The 25192-nt window shown below is 35.7% G+C and overlaps 1 protein-coding gene across 2 annotated transcripts in view; it reads right to left on the reverse strand.

Moving 5' to 3' along the window:
• Positions 1 to 23838, reverse strand: part of LOC121239687 (DNA polymerase epsilon catalytic subunit A-like) — a 38812-nt gene extending 14974 nt beyond the window's left edge. For both annotated transcript variants that reach the window (XM_041136963.1, XM_041136962.1), the window contains exons 1-28: positions 23537 to 23838; positions 23006 to 23071; positions 22825 to 22884; positions 22623 to 22718; positions 16967 to 17127; positions 16651 to 16739; positions 16315 to 16532; positions 15318 to 15404; positions 14992 to 15126; positions 11769 to 11891; positions 9773 to 9856; positions 8665 to 8829; positions 8375 to 8551; positions 7266 to 7379; positions 6858 to 6962; positions 5787 to 5905; positions 5545 to 5686; positions 5374 to 5468; positions 4907 to 5012; positions 4740 to 4819; positions 4460 to 4636; positions 4148 to 4235; positions 3928 to 4008; positions 3698 to 3841; positions 2739 to 2834; positions 2342 to 2542; positions 249 to 303; positions 21 to 163 (exon numbers count right to left, since the gene is read on the reverse strand). In XM_041136963.1, coding sequence (XP_040992897.1) covers positions 21 to 163; positions 249 to 303; positions 2342 to 2542; positions 2739 to 2834; positions 3698 to 3841; positions 3928 to 4008; positions 4148 to 4235; positions 4460 to 4636; positions 4740 to 4819; positions 4907 to 5012; positions 5374 to 5468; positions 5545 to 5686; positions 5787 to 5905; positions 6858 to 6962; positions 7266 to 7379; positions 8375 to 8551; positions 8665 to 8829; positions 9773 to 9856; positions 11769 to 11891; positions 14992 to 15126; positions 15318 to 15404; positions 16315 to 16532; positions 16651 to 16739; positions 16967 to 17127; positions 22623 to 22718; positions 22825 to 22884; positions 23006 to 23071; positions 23537 to 23695 — 3366 coding nt within the window. In that variant the 5' untranslated portion in view covers positions 23696 to 23838. The remainder of the gene's footprint in view (positions 1 to 20; positions 164 to 248; positions 304 to 2341; positions 2543 to 2738; positions 2835 to 3697; positions 3842 to 3927; positions 4009 to 4147; positions 4236 to 4459; positions 4637 to 4739; positions 4820 to 4906; positions 5013 to 5373; positions 5469 to 5544; positions 5687 to 5786; positions 5906 to 6857; positions 6963 to 7265; positions 7380 to 8374; positions 8552 to 8664; positions 8830 to 9772; positions 9857 to 11768; positions 11892 to 14991; positions 15127 to 15317; positions 15405 to 16314; positions 16533 to 16650; positions 16740 to 16966; positions 17128 to 22622; positions 22719 to 22824; positions 22885 to 23005; positions 23072 to 23536) is intronic.
• Positions 23839 to 25192: the final 1354 nt, after the last annotated feature.

Here is a 25192-nt window from a genome sequence, read left to right on the forward strand (position 1 = left end):
CAAAGAAAAAGTAACAAAACCTTTTGCATTGCTGCCGGAATGGTGATAATTTTCTGAATTGCTGAACTAAGCCGTTGCTTGTAATAAGACCAGTCAATAATGGATCGAATGCCAACATCCGATGAGATCTTGCACCATTTTCGTACATAAAACTTCATTATTTCTGCAAATTTGAACATTTTACCCCCTTTCTTCAATAAACAAACAAACAGAAAATGAAGTTTAAGAAAAAAATGGAAGAACTTTACCTGCATCAGTTTCAAATATTGCAACAGGAACAGCACGCTCACTTACAGGTGTCCCCTACTCAGCCAACATAAAAAATGTTTCCATCAAAATGCCCCCCAAGATAAGCAAAAGAAAAAAGGAAAGAAAACTGAACATAACTATGCCGTTTATTAGAAAAACAGTTACTGAGATAGCAAATAGAGATGAAACTTGCATAGCAGTAATCCATATCACCAAGGAAAAACAAAAAAAAAAAGCAATGACATCACATCATGAGTAGTACTCCATAAATTTAGGAAGTGATACGCAAAAACAAATGGCTTAATTAAAAGACACTGAGAAAAAATGTTTCCATATGGAACTTACAATTACTTACCAAAAAAATTGTGAACTTACAATTATAAGGCATACAAAATCTCTCTGAGAAGTTGCAGAGAAGAAGAAAGAAAAGCATTGAGAGGAAAGAGAGAAGAGTCCACAATGACTGCCAGGTTAAGTAGTGATGTTGGAATTTTGAAGGCGTCGTTTTCTAATTACCAAGAAGAAGATGAGGAGCTGAAATTTTCTGTCAAATGATTAGATAGTGGATGTGTTATTGAGCGAAAGACTGATTAACCTTGACGGAGTAGACCTTTCACAGGAGTGGGTTCACCAGTGTAATAGCAAAAGAGCAACTTAAATCAAGGAGAGTTCCATATAATTTTAGCTGGGGTCGAGGCATGGATGAAGTGAGTAAAAAAGGCTGATGAAATTACCAAGGCAAAGAAGCATTTTTGTGACAAATAACAATGTCTCCGATGGTGACATTGTCAGCAAAATAAACATGATGCAATTGAACATGTCGGCTTTGCTGCCACTATTGCTTATTATTCATGAGGTCCAGAAGAGCATAAAATTGCTCTTTCTTTCCTTAAGACATTTAGAACAACTTTCCCATTGCATCTTATCTCAGTAGTGCAAATTAGATCAGTAATCCATTTTGGGTGAAAGACAACAAAAAGAACAAAACGCCAAATCTACTATCACAACACCCTTCCGGGTCAATCAAAGAGTATATATAACTAACCACACCTACAAAACTCATGTCAATGTAACACTGATAATATTAATGTACATAGAGCTGCAATATTGCCCATGGTAATTCACCTAAACACTGCAGAAACAAAAATGTGACAGATAACCTTCCCTCCGTTTTTCACTGCCAGTGAGGAGTGTTCAGTCATGAACTCCAAACTACAAGTATATAGACTGGCTTCAGTACAAAAAATAAATGCTTGTAGACTTAACTTGCAATGTTATGCCAACAAAATCCTGAATCCAACCAGTACTGTTGGCTATTTTAACCTGTTCCCAATGACATAAACTTATCTTTTCTTTCAGGATAAATAGCACTTTCCTTCCCATGAACTATCATCCCTTTTTCACTTACACCCAAAAACTTTTGAGAAATGATAGTTGCAGTCATGAGTGCGCAAGCGCCGTGCAATCATTTTAAAAAAAGTGAATAAATACGGGACCCACATAAAAAAAATAATAGTTTTTTAATGTAGACCTCACTCTTTTTTAAAACGATTGCATGACGCTCACACTCTACGACTGCATGTAGCATTACTCACAACTTTTATTTAGTGCAACTTCAACCCTATACCATAGTTTTTGGTGACATATTACCTCATCTATATAAAACAATCATTAACTCAGATGAAACACATGAGAAAAGACAAGATCATTCTTAAAGGGCTTGCTTTTAATTTTAAGGGCATTTTCGTCTTTTTGACACATTTCTGTCCATATTAATATTGGTTGACACTTGATAGAGGGGCCAAATAGAGACAGAAATTACTAGTGGGGGGGGGGGGGGGGGGGTCCGAGTCGCACTTAATTGAAGTTTAAGGTGTAAGAAAAAGATGGTAGATAGCTCATGAGGGAAGTATCATGTACCCTTTTATTACGTACGGATCCCTATTATCAATACAGTAACCTATTTCTGATTGTTCCCTTGATTTGCCACTGAAAATTCCTAATGAATATCAGAAGATAAGAAACTGCATATGCTAAGTAAAACGTGAAAAGATCCATCATGATAAATTCAGACTTAGAATTAAGAATGTACCTTAGGTTCACATGCAACTATATACTGGCAGCGAAGTCCTTTATCTTTAACCATTGCATCACCAAGAAAATCAGAAAGGCGTTTTGCAGTAGTTACTGCACATGACTTTTGTTCACCATAGTCAGCTAACGACTTGCTCATAGTGCTTGACTCTGATATGTAGTCAAGTAGCTCACTGTCCACAACATCTTTTCCTTGATTCTGAGAAGAGAAATTTTTTTATCAGTATTCTGATAGAATGAATGAGAGGGCATAAAAACTGAGCAATCCTGACTGACTTGAAGATATCCAATTGCCAATAAAATAAAAAGAGAGAAAAAAAGAGTTCCACAACAAATCCCAGTGCTATACTTTAAACAAAGCAATATGCAATACTAAACCCAATTCATTAACGTACATCAAGAAGATCAAGCCAACGGTTTGCAACAGAAGCTACAGCTGAATAACACTCCTCTAAGGTGGATCCATGGAGGAACTTATCGAAGAGCTCAGCCTGCAAAAAATAGATTTTTTTTTTAGAAGTAAAAAGAAATATATTAATCCACGTAATTAGGCATAGACCAAGTACGCAGGGAGTATACAAGAGAAAACACCTAATTCCAAGCTAAGAACTCGAAAAAGCAACATAGAAATCATGAAAACTGGTCCCATCCAATACAAAAGCCGATGCCCAAAGTAATAACTTACGGAAGAAAAAATCTCTAATCCCTCCCAACGAACAGTCTCTATCCAATGCCCAAAGCAAAAAAGAGAATATTATATGCATTGAAGAAGACAATCTGGAAAAACATATTATCAGATTCATCTAAAGCAACTGCAAAAATGAACGTAGAGTTTCTTTTCCAGTTTCCTCAGAAGCAAAAGTTGGTTCCATAAAGCAATGACATGGGTCTTTGAAAAAAAAAAATTTTTTTTTGGTAGGTAACACAGGTCTCTCAAAATATATATATATATATATTTTATAAGTAAAAATCTATTAATATCAATAGGTGTAACCAAGTACACTGGGTGTATATAAGAGAGAACACCTAGCCCTTAATAGAGAACTCCTAATGACTAGTAAGTCCATCCAATATACACCAAGCCCAATTGGGACAAAACGCTCCTCCCCACAGCAAAGCAAATCACTGTAACTACCCCAACCCCTTGTTTCCACAAAACTAAGACACCACCCAAAACTCCCTTAGAAGCTACAGTATACATACTACACCCGAAACTAATACTACACCCCTTCCTACAAGGACGGAGGAAGGCTTCATAATACAACAGGTCTCTCAAAATATGCCACAGGCAAGAAGAAAAAAGACCAATTATATAGCAGGTAACAAGCAGGAGAGTATCCAAATAAGAGGTTACCTGGAAAACTTTGATGAGCTTCAGTTCACCTCTTCGTTTGATCTCAAAACCTTTAAGCTCAGCAAGGGTTCCATCATCATTAAAAACAGCATATCGCTTCTTAATAAGGATTCCTTCTTCCTTAGAAGCAGGAAGAATCATTGCCTACATGAAGATTAGTGATAAGGGTAATGCAAAGACAATGAAGAACAAATAAGTTGTTCAAATCCAATCATAACTATCAACATTACCTTGTATGGACCATCCACTTCAAATTCAATTGAGCATTCACTATGAGTTATATACGTTTTATTGATAGGATCTGTCAGCGTCTGTAAAACACAGTAGTTAGAACTTCAAGAAATGTCGTAGTTAGCATACTCAGCATGAGTACATAAGTATATAAGCATAAGCAGAATGGAACAAAATACATCAGGAAGTACACACTCTAGGAAAAGATCCCAAGCTGACCTGGTATTGATCATTTGTATTGTTTCTAGCCACATCAACATTAAGCATAACACATGGATATGAGATTGTCAGCTTCTTCCTGAGGTCTCTGAAATATGTGTTCCCATATGATGTAGTCAGTGTCTTTAGATACCCAACAACCATATTTTCACAAATTAAGATGAAACGTTGGATAACACCATTAAATTTGACTATGTACAAGTAATATATATCAAAATATCAATGAATGCCATATAAGTGATAAGGACTTTGACACCTGCAGTAGTTAATAGATACCAATGACTACTTAAACCATGAAGAGCCAGATCATACTTGGTTTTGAAAGTAAAGTTCTCTGGAAAAGACCCAGGAAGCACACACCAGATACCATCTGTGTCTAATTCAAGTGGTTTTCCAATTTTATCAACCAATAAGCGAGCATTCTGAATTATTTTTGCTCCTGTATATGTAACTACTCCAGCCATTTCCATTGAGTACCATCTTGCACCCCTGAAAGAAAAATAACTTTGAAGATAAGACCAGCATAGAAGTCACTGTAACAGCAACTTCATATAATAAGAATTTCAAACAAAATGGAAGTCCCCAAACTCACTTGCGCATGACATATCCATAGAACGAATTAAGAATACACTTATGAGCAAGTTGTAATGAATCATAAAGCACTACCATATCCTGCAATAACAATATGAGACTTGTAACTTGTCGTCACTAAAATGGCTATTTTCCAATTACTCAACAAGCTGAAGAATAATTCCATACTTGTGCTTCCTGGATTTTTATAGAATTTCCACTAGCCTTGGCTTCTGACAACTTCCCTTTCCAAACCTTGTTAAGTCCTTTGTATTCATACCTTCGATCCCGAAAGCTTGAGCAGGAACAAAAGCAAATATAAGTGGGAAAAAAAAGAGAGAAAAGAAGTAACAAAGTAATTTGGGAACGCAGATATACACAAACGATTCGTCTTATCTGTCAACCTCATGTCTATCAAATGCATATCATAGTGAGAATTCACTTCCAGTGTTTCATTACTATCTTTCTTATAAGTAAAAGAGTTTTATTAATAAAATTGAGAATAGGCATAGCCCAAGTACACAGGTCGTATACAAGACAAGACATCTAGTCACCTCCATTGTTTCATAACTATTATCTACACTTACATAGTAAAGATTATCTTTTTCAGTATTTAGTATACAAAACTTATGATATAACAAATTTTAACCGCTCACCTACGAACAGTGTCAACATAAAATGGGTTTTCCCGCATGCAGATTCCTGCTTCTCGGAGTTCAGTGACTGGCTTTTCAAGTACCCGTTTATATGCCTGCAGAAGAAAGCAAAGTTTAGTCTCTTGGGCATCAGTTATGCAAACATATCTACCAAGAAAGTGAGAAATCTACCTTCTGACAGTATTTTTTTAGACGTTCTTTTAGCTTTGACTGTTGTTCTGTCTTAGGAAGGTCAAGAAAAGATTTTTTCAACTGACCATCGGCACCATCAACAAACTCAGACTCAATTTGCCTCTTCAAATGGTAATAGTCACTGAAGTTATTCAAGGTGATGTCCAGGCACAATCATCAGTTAGTCTTTTTATGGATACAGCCTATAGATATATGGGAAGATCTAAACACAGAAATTATACCTTTTCTTTGCCATGAATGTCTCTCCCCGCCAAACCCATTCAAGTTTTCGTAGACAAGTTTTGCCTGGACGGTCGAAATCACATGCAGTGCACACCTCATCTGTAACTATTGATGGTGGCTAGAAATAAAACAAGGAGAAACCTTAATATACATTGATGGTAAAGGCATGTCTAGGCAGAGGGGGCGGAGAGACAAAAACAACAATTTGAGGATGCAAGTGGGCAAAAAATAAGGCATTTTGTAAAACAAAGAATAAATCAGCTACAATTTTGACAGGAAGAAACTGTAAAATATGCCGATCAGGAGACAACTCAATTAAAAGTAAAAGCCACTAACAACCCTTGCTTATAAGTGGCAATAAAGTTTCGTGTTCATTCTCTTTATTACACACGGAGAGAGCCAATTTGACTAATGTTCCCTTGGAATTGCATATAGAGGACAGGTGTTCCTCAGGAGGTTTCCTTTTTCATTTGAACAGCTGCATTGGGGAAGATCTTGATAAGAGACAATCTTTATAAAAGGGAAGCTGTCATAGTTGCTAGGTGTTACATGTGTAAAACCAATGGAGAGCCTGTTGATGACCTATTACTTCATTGTTTGGCATCAAGAGAGACCAGTTCACTTGTCAGTACTCTTTACAGGCTTTCAAGGGAAGCATCGTTTATGTAGAAGTAGACAAGAGAATATGGAAAGCTACTCCAGTATGTCTGTAGACAATTTAGAGAGAAAAATGACCTGATGGTTTTGAGCCGCATAAAGCATCCATTTCCACGTCTTTTAGAATTTCTTAGCTTTTGGACTTAGAATGAAGTGTTTTAGGAGCATTTCTTGTATATTTCGGTTACTTGAGCTTTCTGCTTTGATATATGATTATTCTTCACATTATCATGATAAAAAATGCCTTAAAGATACTCTCTAGTTACACTGTCATATACTTCATACTATAGTGAAACGCACTGCACCCTTGTCACATATTTTATAAGTGAATGTCAAATAAACCCCACCAAAAAAAAAAAGAAGAAAAAAAGGGGGTTGATCATAATTGATTAAAGCATTTATTACCAGCGTACCTGAAGCCTGTTTGTTAAAATAATATTTGGATACATTGCAGCCACATCGAGATGATATATTAGGGGGCATTCTTCACGTATGGGTTCATCTCGCAATCTCACAAGCTGCAGATGAGTGAATAAATGAAAAACAGTTTTTCCAGACATCACTTTTAAGGTTCAGATGTTAATATCATGGAAAAACTTCTTTTTATAAGCATTTAGGTGAAAAAGTATTTAACAAAAAATAATATTAAGAAAGTATCGCATGCTTTGTAGATGCAACAAAAGCTTTAAATATTAACAGAAAAATGATGCATTATGGACACTAATGCCCCTTTGTAAAGAAATTAGCTGAACACATTTGGATGAGTCCAAGCCCTATAATTAGAGATGAGCTCATATGCTTGAAAGAGAAATAATCAGCACCTTTCCCATTATAGAATCCTTCACTTCATCATAATTAGACACCGATTCCAATTCCATCTTACCCTCTACCCTTATAGCATATTGTAAATCCCGGTCAAGGTTGTTGATCAGTTGCTGCAATTCAAAATAGCATATTCAGGAAGCATGAACAACAAACTAAATAATTATTCCAAAATCTTGATTGAGTAACATCTAATTAGACCCAGAAAATTCTTTTTCTCAAAGGAAAATGATTGCAAATATTTCAGTAAAGCAGCTTCCATGGAATTGTACAAAAGGAATGGATCAATCTTGAAGGAAGTTGTTGGAAAGAGATATCTAAAAGTAGAAAGTACAGCATCAAAAGTGAAGTGATTAGCAACTTAAACAGTATCTCAACGATGTACACCTCGGTAATAACAAAACCATAAGGTTAAAGAACATTTAGGTTGTTAGCACTTGTACACACGTACAAATTGCTTTTTTGGTGTACATCAAAATATTTTGACTTTGAATAATTATACATTAGAAATTTTTTTTTTTATAGGTAATCAAGAAGTTTTATTCGTAAGAGAAAAGGGCATAGTCCAAGTACACAAGAAGTATACATGAGAAGTGCCTAACTAGAGTTTACAACCGAACGTAGAAATTCATGGACATATAGTCCATCGAAATCAATGACCCCCGCCCATAAGAACAAAGTTTAAAAACAAAAGGAGAAAAAAAAAAAAGAACTTTAAGCTCGTCCATTGTCCTCTCACGATCCTCGAAGCTTCTATCATTTCTCTTCCGCCAAATGCACCAACACATATATATAGGGGCCATTAGAAATAAAAAAAACCATTAGACTTGCTTGGAAAACTCGTCACACAAAATAGAAAAAATTCGCCAGACAAAGGCCTATGAATGTTGCAGACAGCAAAACAATAAAAAGGTACAAGTATCTGGATAGATGTGTACCAGTTTTTATCAATTTTTGGTAAAGACTTATCAAAAAAAAAAAAATTGGTAAAGACTGGCTCAAGCCAAACTAGGATAGCAGACAATGTAGAGAAATAGGATGAGCCCTTCTTGAAACCAGAACTATCAGTCATTTTTAAGTTACATAAACAAAGACAGAAACTGCATACCTCATAAGCAGATGGATCAAGCTTAAAACTGGTAGGAATATCGGATCTAAAAACCCCACTCTCAAGGCATTCCACATGGCCACCTATATAAGTCTCACTCTCAAGAAGGTGATGATTATAAAACTTCTCTGGATCAGATTGGTGTTTGTTAGGGCAGATAACATTAGCCTTGTATGCCTGTAAAGGTAGCAAAACCACAAATGAGACTGAGAGAACCATAATTGTTTAGTGGTGGAGAATTTGCTTTGCAAAGTGTAAAAGCCTCAGAATGCATGTGCACAAGAACCCACCTGAACCATTAGAAGCATTTCACAAAGGGTCCCACTACCTTTGCGTAAAACCTCATCAGGTGACATGGGTATAATAGTAGCAAGAGAGAATATGAAGGGATGAACATAGGTCATATATAGGTAGTAAGTAGCAACAGCATCAGAAACAGAATAGGAGGCCATCATCTGTAACACCATTTTCAACAACAGACTAAAAGTATTAGCAATGTTCCCAAGAAGGCGACATACGAAAAGAAAGAAAGAAAAAGAGGCTAAAAATAAACACGTCTAAACTTGAAAAAAAAAAATAACTAACAGGAATTAGCAGGCAACGATGCATAAGAAAATAGTTTGACATTGCTGACTTCCAAGCATAAGAGTTATCGTATATACCCTTCCTATGCACCATAACATTAACACTTGAGATGGGGCATCTGATACGTTGGCAGCCAGCAACTTCCATAAACACATGTATGTGTATTGAAATAAAAGGAAGCCAGTGCAGCTGGTGGTGTTTCTTGCATTTGTTGGCTTATAAATCACCAAAAAGACAGACAGTCCAAGCGCAAGGGTATATTATAGCAGGATTACACTCAGCCCCCATCACCCTGATGTCATATACCGTTTGTAATAGAACCAAGCATATGACAGTTCCCTACTTGCCTTTGAGTCATAAAACCAAAGCAATCACGAGTCACTAGCAGCTGGTCCCTCTAGAATACCAATGAATCATCATTGGATCACATCAGTATAACTTTGTAAAAGTCAAAGATTTGCCTATGCATCTGCTTCTCTATAACCCTAAATGTAAACTATATACTTGCTGGAAGACACCGAGTTCAACCAAGTAACCATATCACTTACTCCGAAAGACAAACAAAGAAGTAAATTTCACACCTAATGCACATGGTGGAAGCACCCACTTTCTACAGATGTAAATGGCCGATCATAAGATTTGCACTCGAAGCACCCCCCACCCCCCAAAATGGGCAAACATCTACATGACCTTCATATAGTGATCCTTTTATCCTTCGTCATCATTTTCATATAACATTATCCTCATGTTCTATACAAAACCCCAGTAAACCTGCCACTGCTACATCAGAAACACTATTTCAGTCTGTCATACCTGAGGCTTTTCCTTCGCAAAGCAAACCATATCCTCGGGATTCACCTCCAGCGGATCATAACCCAACTTTGCTTTAGTAACAGCCTGACATCAGTTCAGGGAAATGGAAATGCATAAGCTTTCCAATTGTAAGGGGAAAACATGGATATTTGAAACTAAAAATAATGAAACAAAGAATTGTGTCAGAACCATTACAAACTCAGGTAGAGCAATGTACTGTAATGGTGAAGGAAGAACATGAATATAGCAATCAAGCTGAATTTGTGTTCATATGTTAATTGAGCAATAATTACTTGTCGTTTAAAGTCATCATGGCAACTCCTATGTTGTTATATTAAAATTTTAATCAAGCAGAACCCACTCCAGTACAATATAAATAGATAATCAAACCATAAATACACATTAATACATTATGAAGAAGCAATAGGTGAACCTATTCTGTTAGGATATCACTTTTGGTTTCGTAATATTCTCTTGGATTTGATCTGAGTGGTCTAGGATAGGGTATAAAAAACTGTCAGGCATACAGCATCAGGCAAAACATGACATAAAATTCTGAGTGCCTTCATTCGATAAAACTGTTAAAATTAAGATACAAAAGCCAACAAGAATAAATCTTAGAAAGTCCTCTATATAAGTTCAAATGATAACTGCTCTTGGAATATGCAATTTCCTTTTTTTTTTCTATATTCGGTCAACAACAAGAATTACGCCTAAGAGCCCTCCCAAGCCCCACCCCTATAATTTCCATTAACACTGCGCTGTGGCAGCTTTGGCATTAAACTTAAAAGGCATTCATTCAAGAATCTCAAGAGGAACACAAGCCTGTTCAAACTGTGAGTGCCACAAAAAGTTCAACCTCACATAAGAACCCATTCCAATGGGTGTTGGCAATCTTTTAAATAGATACCAACTGGCAACTAGTCATTGACAACCCGGTACAAGCGAATCTAGTCTTACACGGGCAGCTAAAATTTTGTTCTAGGATGTAAGGACCCAAAAAACCAAGTCACATCTGGGCTTATACCCCAAAAGTAGTCATAGTTACAATTGGAGCCCCTTATAATTATTATGAGAGGCAAGAACTTCTTCCCCAAGCAATGTGTCATCCCATTCACCACCCTCTTATTCTCCATCCCGGGTATCACAATCCCTCCCTTTAAATCCCTAGCATCCTCATGAAGTCATTCCATTGTAGGTGGCATAGCTACAGACCCACACTTCTAACTGATGTTCACTTTGATACCATTTTTAAAAGAGAAGTCCAAGCCACATCTAAGCTTATACTCCAAAATAACTTGTCACTGTAACTATTGGAGCTCCTCACATCATTATAAAGGACAGGAACTTCTCCCCGAAGCAAGTAGGATCTCATTCACCACCCTGCTTTACTCACTCTTGGATATTTATTACAAGGGAGACGAACTAGATTGAATTTTGTCTTGGGGCGCCATTAATAAAATATTACAAGTCCCAAGAATTTCTATTTTGAATTTTGGGGGCCAAAAGATTTCTTTTCCCCCAGATTTTGGGGGCACCTGAGATTTGTCCCTATTGTCCAGTCCCATTTTTGGAACATCACATAAAGTTAGACATCAGAAACTCAAAAATAAATATATTACATATCACTAGCATGTGGGACGTCTATTAGTCATTTGAGACCTCAAAAATGAATAATAGAAAAATAATATTAAATATATTTGTTTCTTATGTCTACCAATAGTAGTCGGAATGAAAAGATTTTTTTTATAAGAAGATAATCAGAATGAAGATATTTTATGTCAAAACAACTAAAAGCTCATTAACCATGAGAAACCCTCTCGTGATATACATTTTTTTATACATATTCTATCTAAGAGGACTTTTTTGGGAAAAGAAAAGAATAAGAGCACTTATAACGAACACAAGTTGAACTAATAAGAAATAAATTCCTGCTTTTTAGCTAAGTAAATAATAAAACAAAAACAAAAAACAGAACCAAGCTGGAAATTTGTACCTTTAGGCCCTGGCTTCCTTGTGGGAGATAACTATCGCGTTTGACCCAAGCAAAACAATCCAGATGACAAGCAAATTTAGCACGACATTCCCCTTGATTCTTGTCACATTGAAATCCTAACTCCTGCATGCCAAAAAAGAAAAACAAAGTTCAGATTGAGAGGGAAAAAATCAATAACTTTTTTTTTATAGGTAAATCAATAACTTTTTACAAGTAGCATGAGCTTAACTAAAGAATCCCGTTGATAACTGAAAAGAGAGTATCTCCAAAATCCAGCATATATAAGAACAAGATTATTCTAATACTATACTTATAAGAAGAATAATGTCAAACTCACATCAAGCCAAAAAAGCATTGACGTCCAATGAAACAAAAGAAATTTAATTGTCATGACCTCCTTCAAAATCCTACTCTGTAGTTTTTTATGTGATATTAATACAAAACCGTAAGTTCAAAGTATAATTCTTGCTATTCAAAATACCAACAGTCAAAAAAATTCATGTGTGTCAAATGCAGTTAAATGCTCAAAAAGCTAAACATAAAAAAAATAAGGCACCACATATCTGAAAATCCTAGGCATAATCTAGACAACTAAAGTAACATAAATTTATAGGAAAAACAGATGCAGGCAGAAACATAGACAACAATATGGAGCCAGGTCTTTTTTTGGTAGAATGATTCCTGAAATCTTCTTCTACAAGCCAGAAGTCATTAGCCAACAGTAGCCAATGGTCACTTACGATGATGATACTATTTACAGTTGATTATGTTTACACACTATAAATTGTGCAGTACTATTTACAGCCATTGATCATATGCAATGCTATGAATATCTATTTTTTGAGAGGTTTGCTTGGAGGCCTAAGTCTAAAGGACTAGCATATGAGACCATAGAGGAAGAGATGGTCACATGCTTGAGAGGCCCTTCAAAGAGAATGGGGTTCTCAAAGTGGTAGAAAGTATGAGCAGTACAAAGCACCAGGCCCAAATGGTTTTACAATGGCTTTCTTTCATGCTTGCAAGGATGTGATTAAAGACAACATTATGAAGGAATTCCAGAATTTTCAAACAACTAGTAAGTTTGAAAAAAGTGTTGATGGCATTTTCTCAGCTCTCATTTCTAGAAAGCTGAGGCAATGGATTTTAAGGATAATCAACCGATTAGCTTGTGAATAGAATGTACAAAATAATTGTTGAAGTCCTGGCTAATCTGTTGAGTAAGCTTATTAAAAAGATTCTTTCAAAACTAGAGAATGCATTTGTCAAAGGTAAACAAATTTTATACTCGATGCTTATAGATAAGAAATGCTTGGATAGTAGGCTCAGCTCAAGTGAGCCAAGGGTACTTTGGAATTAGATATTGACAAGGCCTACAATCATGTTAACTGTGAGTTTCTTTATTATTTACTTGGCATAAATGATTTCTTTCTATTTTAATTGGTAAGTCTTGAGAGATATGATTTTGGGGAGCAATGACTGTCTTGGATGGTGTAATGTATCTACTCAGTGCACTTTATGTATTGGTTAATGGTATTCCCTCTTAGATTTTTCAATAGCTCTTGCCTCTCCTGGTCTGAGACTGGTGATCCCTTGTCTTTGTTACTGTTTGTTCATTTCATGAAGGCCTCAGCAAAATGTTGTCAGCAACTGTTGATGAAGCCTTTCTCTCAGGACTTATATGGGGGATAGCAATTTTGTTGTACTCAACATTTCCCATCAATTGTTTGCAGATGATACCTTGAGATTTTGTGGGGCAAACTCGTGCCACCTTTGCCCTTTGAGGGCACTTTTTTTGTACTTCAAAGATGTTTCTAGGTTGAAAGTGAAATTGGGATGTGGGTAGTGTTTCTAAAGTGGATAAGTCTAGCTAGCATATTAAGTTGCAAGGTATCCTCTTTGCCTATGAAATATCTTGGCCTCCCCTTGGGAGTCTCTTTAAAAGCCAAGTCCATTTCGAGTGGTGTGATAGAGAAGATTGAGCATCGATTGGCCAGTGGAATAAAAAACTTATAGCAAGACTTTTTATGGAAAAAGATAGGTGAAGAGTTCAGATTTCGACTATCAAATTAGGCCAAGATAAGTTCCCCGATTTCCAAGGGAGGTTTGGTAGTTCAAAATTTGTTCTTGGTCAATCGAGCTCTCCTTGGAAAGTGGCTTTAGCGTTACGAACATGAGGAAGGCCTTGTGTAAAATTGTAGTGGCTTCTAGATTTTGTTGTACTTAGGGTGAGCATTCTAATGAGAGGCACATGGGTTGTATGAGAGGTTGTCAAAAAATATCAGAAGAGGGGGAGTTTTCCCGTCACACTAGACTTCAGGTGGGTGATGGCTCTAAGATTAGATTTTGGCATGACGTAAGGTATATAGACAAGGCCCGCATGCATGTGCATAAGGTAGCTAATTTATTGTAGTTCTCTGGTGTCTCACCACAATAGAATGTTAGTTTCAATAGAATGTTAGTTTTCTCAAAGTGGCTCATTGTGATACCCCATATGATAAAGATAAGGGTAGGTGGTGTATGGGATCCCACATTGCTTGGGAAGAAGAAGTTATTGATCTTTATAAGGTTCCAATGGAGCTCCAATTGTATCATTGATTAGTTTTTAGGGCATATGGTTTGGGTCTTCCATTGGGGCGTTTTGATATCATCACGGAATTTTTCAATCTCTTGTACTCCACTAGATTAGTCTTGGAGGTCAAAATTAAAACTCTTTCATCCCTTCCAAGAAAGGGAGTTCACCATTAGATTTTTTATTGGGTTCTTATGCCCACAAGACAGTAACTCTTCCTATAAGGAGCATTTGGCAGACTAAGACACCTCTAAGAACAACTTTTTTCACTTTGAAAGAAATTTTAAGGATAATGAGTGGATGTTGAAGGAGCTTAAACTTTTCTTTTTCAATCCTTTGTTTCTTTGGTCGGCCACCATAGATTTTAGTGAGCTGAGTTTCCATGATTTTCTCGTATCTTTTTCTATTTCTAATTAGGAATCAATTTCGTTGATGCCCAATGTACTTGAGCTATGCTTTTTACATTTTTTTATAAAATCTTCAATTATTTAAAAGAAATACTACAAATAAGAGAATGTTATAGACTAAAATAGAGAAAGTAAACCTTATGCAGGCAGCTAATAATAACTATGCTTTTTCCTTCTCAGTAATTAAAAGAGCTAAAATTTTAAGATGATGATGTTGAAATTCAATTAACAGAAATAAACAACGCACTTCACTCATTTTAATGCCATGATAGACTGCTCTGCTTTCCAGGAATGGCCAGTCAAAAAAATCACCATTGTATGTGACATAAATACCGGGCTTGAGCTCTTGCATATGGGCAAACCACTGTCTAAGAAGCTCTACCTGCAAGGAGTACCAGATAACAAAACTTGACTCGTGTATCAGCATCGTAATTGATGTAAATACATACGCGTGTATACATGGAGAAATTATGCATACATAAAAGACATAAGTAAACGGATGCCTAGATATATACATACATACACATACTGAAATTGGTATGTACATATGTGTGTGAGTTTGTGTGTCATTACCTCATTTTTAACATTTGTCACTTTAAAGTACCCTTCAAATTCTGGTTTCGGAGTGTACTCTAGGTCCTCTATATCATCTCCAACACACTGGGGATAAACAAAAGAAATGGTGGTTATTTTTAACAATTGCCAATGAAGAAATCAAGTCTATGAACACGTCCAATTAAATCTCAACTAAGAGATCAATTGATAGTGGGCAAAGGCAATAATGAGGCCTACATGGATACAAAACAAATAAATGATCATTACGCCTCATCAGTCATCTGAGAAGAAAATCAACAAACAGAGTAATTAATTCCAAAAGGAACCTGCAACAACCATATACCATCCATAACCAATCCTACCATCAACTTGGTTAATTAAATACAAATACAAACATACCATTGTATCACAAATTGTCTAAAAACATAAGTTTGTCGTAACTAAAAGAGTACATCTTAGACATTGCAAAAAGACAGTCTTCAATGCTTATAAGCGAACTTAATCGATGGTATCAGAATGTTAATTTTTCAACACACATGGAAGAGCTCTAGATATCATTCACTACAAATGGCCATACAAAGAGTCTTACAGAGACTTCTTTATATAATATCTCCAGCTAAAAAATCAGTCGTAAAACCAGAAAATCACTATCTGAGAGTTTATTCCTATGCACTTATCATCTCCACTTCATCCATCAGCAACCCCCCCCCCCCCTCCCTCCCAAACCTTAGATGTTAAACAGGCCTTTATGAGAGGAATCAACTTCTACCAATAAATCTCAAACTTCAGAATCAAAACCGAGATTATAGTCATTCAAGACATTTTAGAATGATCACAGTTATACAGACAACAGATGCAAGATTAAGTTCAACCATGTATGCCATAAAATGCTAGTTAAAACGTTATGCAACTCTTATGTCTGAACATATGCTGCAGACTAGGAATCACAAGATCTTGTTAAGGAACAAGTGAAGAAATACTGAAAGTGCATTAAGCTTAAGCCTGTTATATGTACCTCTCTGTTAATGATCAGGTACCCTTGTCCATCAACCATGTATGAGATCATCATTATCAAATCGTATTCAGCATCAGGAAATTTCAAAGGAAGCTTTGTGGTCTCGATATCAAATGCACAAACATGCACTTCAGCACGTTGCAAAAGATCTGTTCTCTTCTCTAGCATAAGACCAGTACTAGATACACTAACATTGTACCACTGCCCACATCGTACATCTGAATCATATGAAATTCTCAATGTCTCGAAAAAAAGATATGCAAATAAAACATAACTTCTTAATCTTCATAAAAAGTAAGTAGAATCTCAAAACCAGCATCAAGAGATAAGAATCACCTTTGTCAATGGCAAATCTAACATGGTAAGGAACATCATACTCGCGGAGGTCAAAAATGCAATCTAGAAAATCTTGAGGTCTTTGTTCTCTGCAATTAGTCTTGAAATCATCAGAGAGATAACACTTATGATGGGAGGAAAAGGTCAGGTGCTCAATCCAGAAAGAGAAGCAACGGAAAGAGCAGTTACAAGGTAGAACAGCAGAAAGAAAAACAATAAACTTTTCCACCAAAGTAACAACCAATATTTAATTATTTTGCAAAACAATGGCCGTTCCAATGCAAATAGAACCTGAACCTGGACAATAGAGCCTTACTTTTTCCCTGTTATTATGGACTCGTATGCTTCTGCAGCATCAAATTTTTCCTGGTTTCTTTCAACAACTTGCCATAGGTCACTCTTCACATTCATTAATTGTTGAACAGTGTCAAAAGATAGCTTTAAATAAGGTTTGGTCAAACCCGATAAATGGTTTTTCTGTCAAGGAGCATACAATGATATCAGAATGCATTTAAAGGGAAAAATATTAGCAAACAGTTCCACCAACTGAAGAGAAAAGAAAGACATTGAGGACCAAGGGATGTAATGATCGACTGGATTAGCAAGGATCAGAGTAGAGCAGACAACTATATGCTCTAAATGTGGTTTGGTCTGTTATTTGTAAAATGTAACAGTGCTTTAATCATGAAATATATAAAGGAAACATACCAAAAAGTGCAAACCCTGTGCCTTATGCCCCCAGTTAGAGGTTATTTATGAATATGACAACAGTTCAAGGTGCTGGTTTTTACTGGCAGTTGAATTGTCAACAGATCTGCAGTCTAACTAAAACAAAGAAAAGCAATGCACAGGGTATGACAACAAGCTTATTGTGTACAAACTGCAACATACACACCACAGCGATGTCAAGGGACGTGTGGCAAAGCAAGAGACCATTTAGGAAACCCTCTTTTATTTCTTTCTCTTTTTTCTTTAATAACCAGAATTGCATCATGTGAAAATACCCATTCAACGCTGAAAACTATATTCTGGTTCAGTAAAAATTGCAATGACTGCCATGGGGAGACTGAAGCAACATGCTTTGCTTTGTACATGTGAATTGATGGAGCTAGACATTTTTCTTTATATAAAGTAGGACAAAAATTTTTTTGATAAGTAATAAGATATTTTATTTATCAAAAGTAGGCATAGCCCAGGTACACTAGAAGTATACATGTGAATACTATAAAGTAGGACAAAAATACATAGGGATCAACTTTTATGGTCAAGGTTGGTAATAAATACAATGGTTTTTAGATTTTTCACATGGTTTTGCTACATCAACATGAAGTGTTTTTAATTGAAGTACAATAATCACTATAATTCAAAGATGGAGACTAGTTTTAATTTTTATTGAACCATTTGTGTGTTTATGACCAAAATGCATGCCTTTGAACTATAATTGCCATGTAGTTTCATTTTCATTTCCAATTTCCAAATCTAGCTCATAGATTTCAATAGTTTACATGATTTCATGGAGCTTCATGGTCCATATGCGGTGTTTATTGATTACTTTTATGCTCGTACATAACCAGGCATATTCCATTATTACAAGGCCTTCTCTAACAATGGTGAATATGAAGTAGGAACAAGATAATTTCCTCTCCACCTAGCCTTAAACACTGCCAATATTCTGCCCATTGGTACCCTCCCCAATTTCTACATATCATTAGCTAATTGCATTTACCTTGCATACCAACAAACAAAAGCTAAGTTCCACAAGTGATTCCTAACTTCAAAGTACATTTTGTGGCACTATGACTATGCATGTGTGTTATATACACTTTTCCAAAGCTCCACCACATATAAGCCTCTGAAAAAATGGAAGGCATCTTACTTTATTGTAATAAACTGCTTCCTCTTGAAGCATTCGCGTAAAATGGATTGATGGCTATAAAAACTATGATTTATTCCAAGCTTTAACCACCCCCCCCCCCCCCCAAAAAAAAGAAAAAGAAGATACTAAAAATTTTAAAGTTGTTCAGGACACTTCAAACTCAATACAGACCTAGCCCATCACAATTCATCAGTTGTTTTTTGGATAAGGTAGTTGTATAATAAACCAAAAAGAAAAACTTTTTTGAAAAATCAAAAAGAAAAATAATAATAATAAACGATGAAATATGTACAATAAAGGTACAGACTAGATAGACCCTAGGTCCTAAAGCAGCATCCCAACTAACTCCTCTATTTGAAGAGGCGTGGATAGATCAACTCCTTAGATGAAGAGAAACAAGCATCGGTGACTTCTAATGCACATTACGATTAACTCCCCTATTGGAAAAGAAAAATAACTTACTCCTATTAAAAGGGAGACTAAATTTCAAGCTTTAGGAAACTATGCCTCGTTTGGATAGTCAGATGAGATGAGATGAGAAATCTGTGAATAGTAGTGAGATGGTTTGAGTTAAGATGAGATGAGTTGGTTTGTAAAAGTGTGTGTGTTTGGATGTAGAGGTGAGATGAGATGGTTTTAACTTTTAATGGGGATTTGATAAAGTGGTGGGTCCCACAAAGTTATAATTATTGATTATAGCTTGGAAAATTCCCAAGTTTATTTTTTTCCAAATTTTTTTAATTCAAAAATTCCCAAAATTATCTTCAATTATGGATAAAAATACACCATCCTAATTATCAATTATAGCTTAGAAAATCCCCAAGTTTATTTTTTCCCAAATTTATTTAATTCAAAAATTCCATAAATTATCAATTATGGATAAGAAATACATCATTCTAATAATCAGTTATAGCTTGGAAAATTTCCAAGTTTTTTTCCAAATTTATTTAATTCAAATATTCCCAAATTCTCAATTCCCAGAAATTTACATTTTTTTTTTTTTTTTGTCTACTATGTTTAATAATCATGTCTAATACAGGATGATGTAGGCATTGGGATAGCAAATTAAAAAGTGGTGGGTTTTTTACATGTGTAAAAAGCAGCCATACTTTGAAAGCTGTACGTATTGGGATACCAACCTCTGGTCTTTTCAGCTTTTTGTATGATGTGCGGTAAGTGTCAAGAGTGTACTGTCAATGAATAGTGTTGATAAATGAAGAAAACGACTGGGATGAGAGTATCCTAAGACGTTAAGACGTTTGGATACAAAGTGTGTTTTATCCGTACGAAAGCATCTCAAATTTTTTTTATCTCGTCTGGCCATCCAAACCAGCCCTAAGTGTATGTCAGTCACATCTCAAGAGGCTAGGAAAAGGCAACAAAGTAGATAAACCATACAAGAATAGTTTGCATTCCTTAAAACCCAACTAGTATGATGAACATAGAGGCACCATCAAGAGGAACAACCATAATGTAATCCAAGCATTTCAAGCACTTTAACCACACTCCTTCAAGCCTTTTCCTCATCATCAAGAGGCCCTATAGCTTCTAGCCCATCAAGATTTAGGGTTATCCACACCATGGCTTCAATCAAACATTGGCTCATGCCCTAATTATGTCTAACTCACCATCCTAACTTAACTTTAAACTTCCATGTGTTGATTGTTTTACCAAACATGTAATTTCTGGGACTTCTTAATATACTTGCTTGGGAGGTGCGGATTTGGAGAGAGATGGTACTCGTGGATCAGATGGTGCATCTCAACGGTAAAGTTTTCATTGTTGGTAAATAGTAGTCCAATTGGTTTCTTTAACAGCTCACGAGGCTTAAGACAAGAGGATCCTTTGTCCCCACTTTTGTTTGTCATTGTTATGGAGGCGCCTAGCAAAATGATCTCAACCTTAGAGAACATTGGTCTTGTGGCTAGATTTTCAGTTGGTGACCCCAATAAGGGTATTCTGAACATTTATCACTTATTATTTGCAGATGATACACTGATTTTTTTGTGAGGCAGAACAAAACCAGATGTGGGCATTGAGGACTCTCTTATTTTGTTTTGAAGCGACATCAGATGTAGGCATTGAAAGTGAATTCAACAAACTAGAGTTGGTGCCAGTTGGTAATATGCACAACACCCGGCAAGTGGCTAACATTCTTGGATGTAAGATTTCCTTTCTTCCCATGAATTACCTTTGTCTTCCGTTGGGAGCAGCATCAAGGACTAAATCGATTTGGGATACAGTAATTGAGAAGATTGTACATAAATTGGCTGGTTGGAAGAGATTGTACTTGTCAAAAGTTAGTAAGATCACCTTAATCAAAAGCACTCTGTTTAATTTATCAACATATTTTTTGTCTTTATTCCCAATTCTAGCAAGTGTGGTGACACGGATTGAGAAACTGCATCGTGATTTCTTGTGGAGTGGTATGGGGGATGAATTCAAATTCCACCTGGTCAAGTGAGTTAAGATATGCTCTCCTATCTCTTCTGATGGGTTGGAAATCAGAAATCTAAGGATTTTTAATAGGGCTTTGGAAAATGGTTGTGGAGATACACTATGGAACTAGAAACCTTATGGAAGTCAGTAATTGACTCCAAATATGGAGGTGTGGGGTTTTTTTTTTTTTTTTTTTTTTTTTTGGGGGGGGGGGGGGGGGGGGTGAGGGGTGGAGCACTAGAGAGGTGAGTGGAGCTTATGGAGTGGGAGTCTGGAAGCATATTAGACGAGGATGAGGGGTCTTCACTCGTCACACTAGACTTGTGTTGGGAGATGGCCCTAGAATTAACTTCTGGAGCAACCTATGGTGTGGAGATAACGCCCTTAAGAACTCATTCCCCTCAATTTTTAGGATTGCATGTGAAAAAAAAGCCTCAGTGGCTGATGTTAGGGTGATATCTCAAGATCAAGTCCAATGGAACGTGAACTTTAGTAGGGCTGCCGAAGATTGGGAAGTTGGTAGCTTTGAGGATTTTTTTCGTCTTCTATACTCCATGAGACCGAGCACTCAAGGAGTTGACAGGTTGTGGCGGATACCCGCAGGTAAAGGCACATTCTCGGTTCATTCTTTCTATAAGTCTCTCACACAATTGCAAGACAATCAATTCCCATGGAGGAGGATTTGGCGAAATGGGGCGCCTCCTAAAGTGGCATTTTTTGCTTGGTCAGCTTCTATAGGTAAGATTTTAACGGTGGATAACTTACAGAAACATGGGGTCATCATAGTAGACTAGTGTTGTATGTGCAAGAAAAGTGGCGAGACTGTAGATCATCTTATACTACATTGTGAGGTTGCTAGAGTGATATGGGATGATGTGTTCTGCAGGTTAGAGCTAGCCCACCACAATGGTTGCATTCTTGGCTAGTTGGACAAATCTAGGAGGTGCTCCACAAATCACAGCTGTGGAAAATGGTGCCTATATGTGTCCTGTGGTACTTATGGCAGGAGCGAAATGACCGGACGTTAGAAGACAAGGAACGCTCTCTAGAGGAAATTAGATCACTCTTTGTTAGAACATTATTTCTATGGGCCATAGCTGTAGATTTTAATGGCCTTGGTTTTTATGACTTTCTTGTTTCCTTTTCTTCTTCCTAGACAAGTGTTACCTCATATATACCATCTTACGTACTTGGGTTATGTCTATTCTTATTAATACAATCGTTTACTTTTCAAAAAAAAAAAAGTAATTTCTAAAATGCCTATCATTATATATCTACTTCCAAACCACTTGTCAAAAAAATCTATATCCACTTCCAAATCTATTTTAAATGATTGCAATATGATTATATTTAACTCAACAGTGCACAATGATACTAGTCTAGCTCTGCCAAAACAAAAGGAGCTTCTACAATTTTCAATAGAATAATCATTGGATCCCCCCCCCCCCCCCCCCCCGTGGGGGAAAAAAAACCGCAAACAAACAACTTCAATTATTGGGCAGATCCCAAAAGTTGTTGGATAAACACTTAAATGGATAGAAACTAGAAATATTTGAAGGTAAGAGAAAAGAAAGCAGTGAAAGTATCAAAGAATTCTAGTATTTTTAAGGAAGCAAAAAAATTAAAAGAGTAGTTGGGCCAAAAGCATAGTTCTTACTAGATCAAGGTCTTCTTTCTCCATAATTTCAATATCAGCAATTTGTCTTTCATAGCGTCGTCTCAAATATGCTTCAACATCTGTTTCCATTTTGTCCTAAAATATTGACATCATCAATGCAACAACATCATGGAAACTATTGACCAATAACAACATTAAAATTTTGATCGGCAATAATAACATTTAAATATAGAAAGCATACCTTTGTGGCAACATAAAAATAAGGTCGGAACTTGTATTTTGACTTGAAAGTAGAACCATCCTACAATCAAACTAAAAAGAGTTATATAATCAACTAAGTCGGTTAGCAAGCACACAAGAAAGAACGTATTACAGCAGGCAACCTCCTGACCCAAAATTATATATATTCAATAAAAGTTTACCTGTGACACAAAATAAAGGTCGACACAACTATAGACTTGTCGGGTGTCTTGATCCTCCCAAGATGACTGCAAAATTACAAGTAGGCCTTTAGAATGTCCACATGACAAAATTTAAGGAACTTGAATTCAAAGTTTACCGTGTCTGGATATGAAATCTCATGCATGTGAAACAAAACTCAACTTTGTGAATCCCATATTATAAGAAATTATTTTCATTCGTGTGAGTAGAGTTGCTAAATTATTTGGCCCTCGACATGAATATTGCAACAATTACTTAGTTACTAGGCTGAGTTTATGAAAAAAAAACACGCCACGCACTCCATTTTTCAATTTTTCGTTTTCCCATCAAATAAACCAATCTTAAAGATGAGATAGTTAATGATACAAACCAAATTGATACACACACACACACACACATATATATATATATATATATATATAATTATGCAAAAAATAAAGGCAGAAAATGCGTGCATTTAGGAGAAATAGAAGTGCATTGAGGCAAAATTGATTCTTGCATAATTAACTTACGGGAGCGAATGTAAGCAACCATCCTAGCCGCTTGTCGCCTTCGGAAAAGAGATCGAACCCTAGCTTGGACTCGAGATCCTCCTCGGCGTTGCGTATTAACTTCAGCTTCTTCGAGTTCCGAGGGTTTTGGCGGTCCCGCCTTCGTCCTTCGCCATTCATGGTTCGTTACCTGATTGAAGGTCTCTCGGTCAGAGAGGGAGGATTTCAAAACCCTTCCGAAGTTCTGATATTTTAAGTGAGAAGCCGATGGAGTGGGGAGCCTGGGGACTTGGCGAGAGGAGTGAATTTCCCGCGCTTTTGTGTTCACCTACTGGACAAATAACAAAAAAATAAAAAATAAATAAAAAAAGATTAAGCACCGTTTTGCAACACCGCACCACTCTTTTGTGAAAGTATTCCACACCCACGTGGGGTTGTTTGCGAGGGGCTGACATGCAATTCCAGAAGAGTATTGAGTCTATTGAGACACATAATATATTTTTACAATAATATTATAAGATGATAATATTTTTGTAAAGTAATGATATTTTTATAAAAAATTTTATAAAATTATCCATCATTTAACACATTATTATAAAATATATTATGAAAAATATTGTATATAAATCATTTTCCATTATAGAACACTCAATAAAATTTTATCAAAATTCTTGAACACTAAAGAATTTATTTTTATAAATTTAGCTAGTTATTTTTTAACAACATCAAATAACAGACTATTCAAATCTATCGTTATTTCATTAAAATATTGATTTTAATATTTTCATTTATTTTAATTCTAATTATAATTGAAATATTTATTCATTATTAAAAAATTACATATTAATTTTATAACACTGATATTAGATTTTAAAAGAAAAAATTGACATCAACTAATTATAATATTATAGAATTAAAACTTAAAACACTCCAACAAGATGATGTCACGTTATTAAAATGATGACTGATAGAGACTGACCGCCTTCTGTAGTTGAGTTTGAGATTTGGATACTTATTTTTTTGAGATGAAGAGAAATTTTCTATAGAAAGAATATTTTATGTACAAGCTTGAAAATATAATAATTAAAAAAAAACTATTATTTTAGTCCCTTCATCTTTCAAACAGGAGAATCGTGTCACGCCAGAGTCCTTTTAACCAAAAATAATAAAGATAACAATTTAAAATATAAAAACCCTCCATAATCAAATTGTCTAAAAATTCTTTCAAGAAAAACTAAGCCGAATATTCATAAATTTTTTCTTTGCAATACGACCAATCTATTCATGCCACTTGGCACTTTTTTTACTACTCTCATCTAATTCCACCCTCTTACTATCTATTATTGGTACCGTCACGACCATCGATGACATTTGGAAAATTTAGAAAAGTAAACAGGCGAGTCCACCAGTAACCGGTACATCAAAATTTTAAAAATGTTTTGTATTGACCGATATTTACCGTACTGGCTATTGGGCTGGTATAGACACTACCTTCATTTTGTACCGATTTAAATACCGATCGATACCGGTCGTTTCGGCCTAAATTTCGGCCTTCATTTTTTTTTTTTTTTTCAAACTACAAGTTCATTTTTTGACCCTCAATTTAGACTAGACTATTTATAATTTATATATATGTATGTATTTATATATAATTTATTCATATATAAACTATTATTT

This window comes from Juglans microcarpa x Juglans regia, chromosome 7D, assembly GCF_004785595.1.
Source record: "Juglans microcarpa x Juglans regia isolate MS1-56 chromosome 7D, Jm3101_v1.0, whole genome shotgun sequence".
NCBI lineage: Eukaryota > Viridiplantae > Streptophyta > Magnoliopsida > Fagales > Juglandaceae > Juglans > Juglans microcarpa x Juglans regia.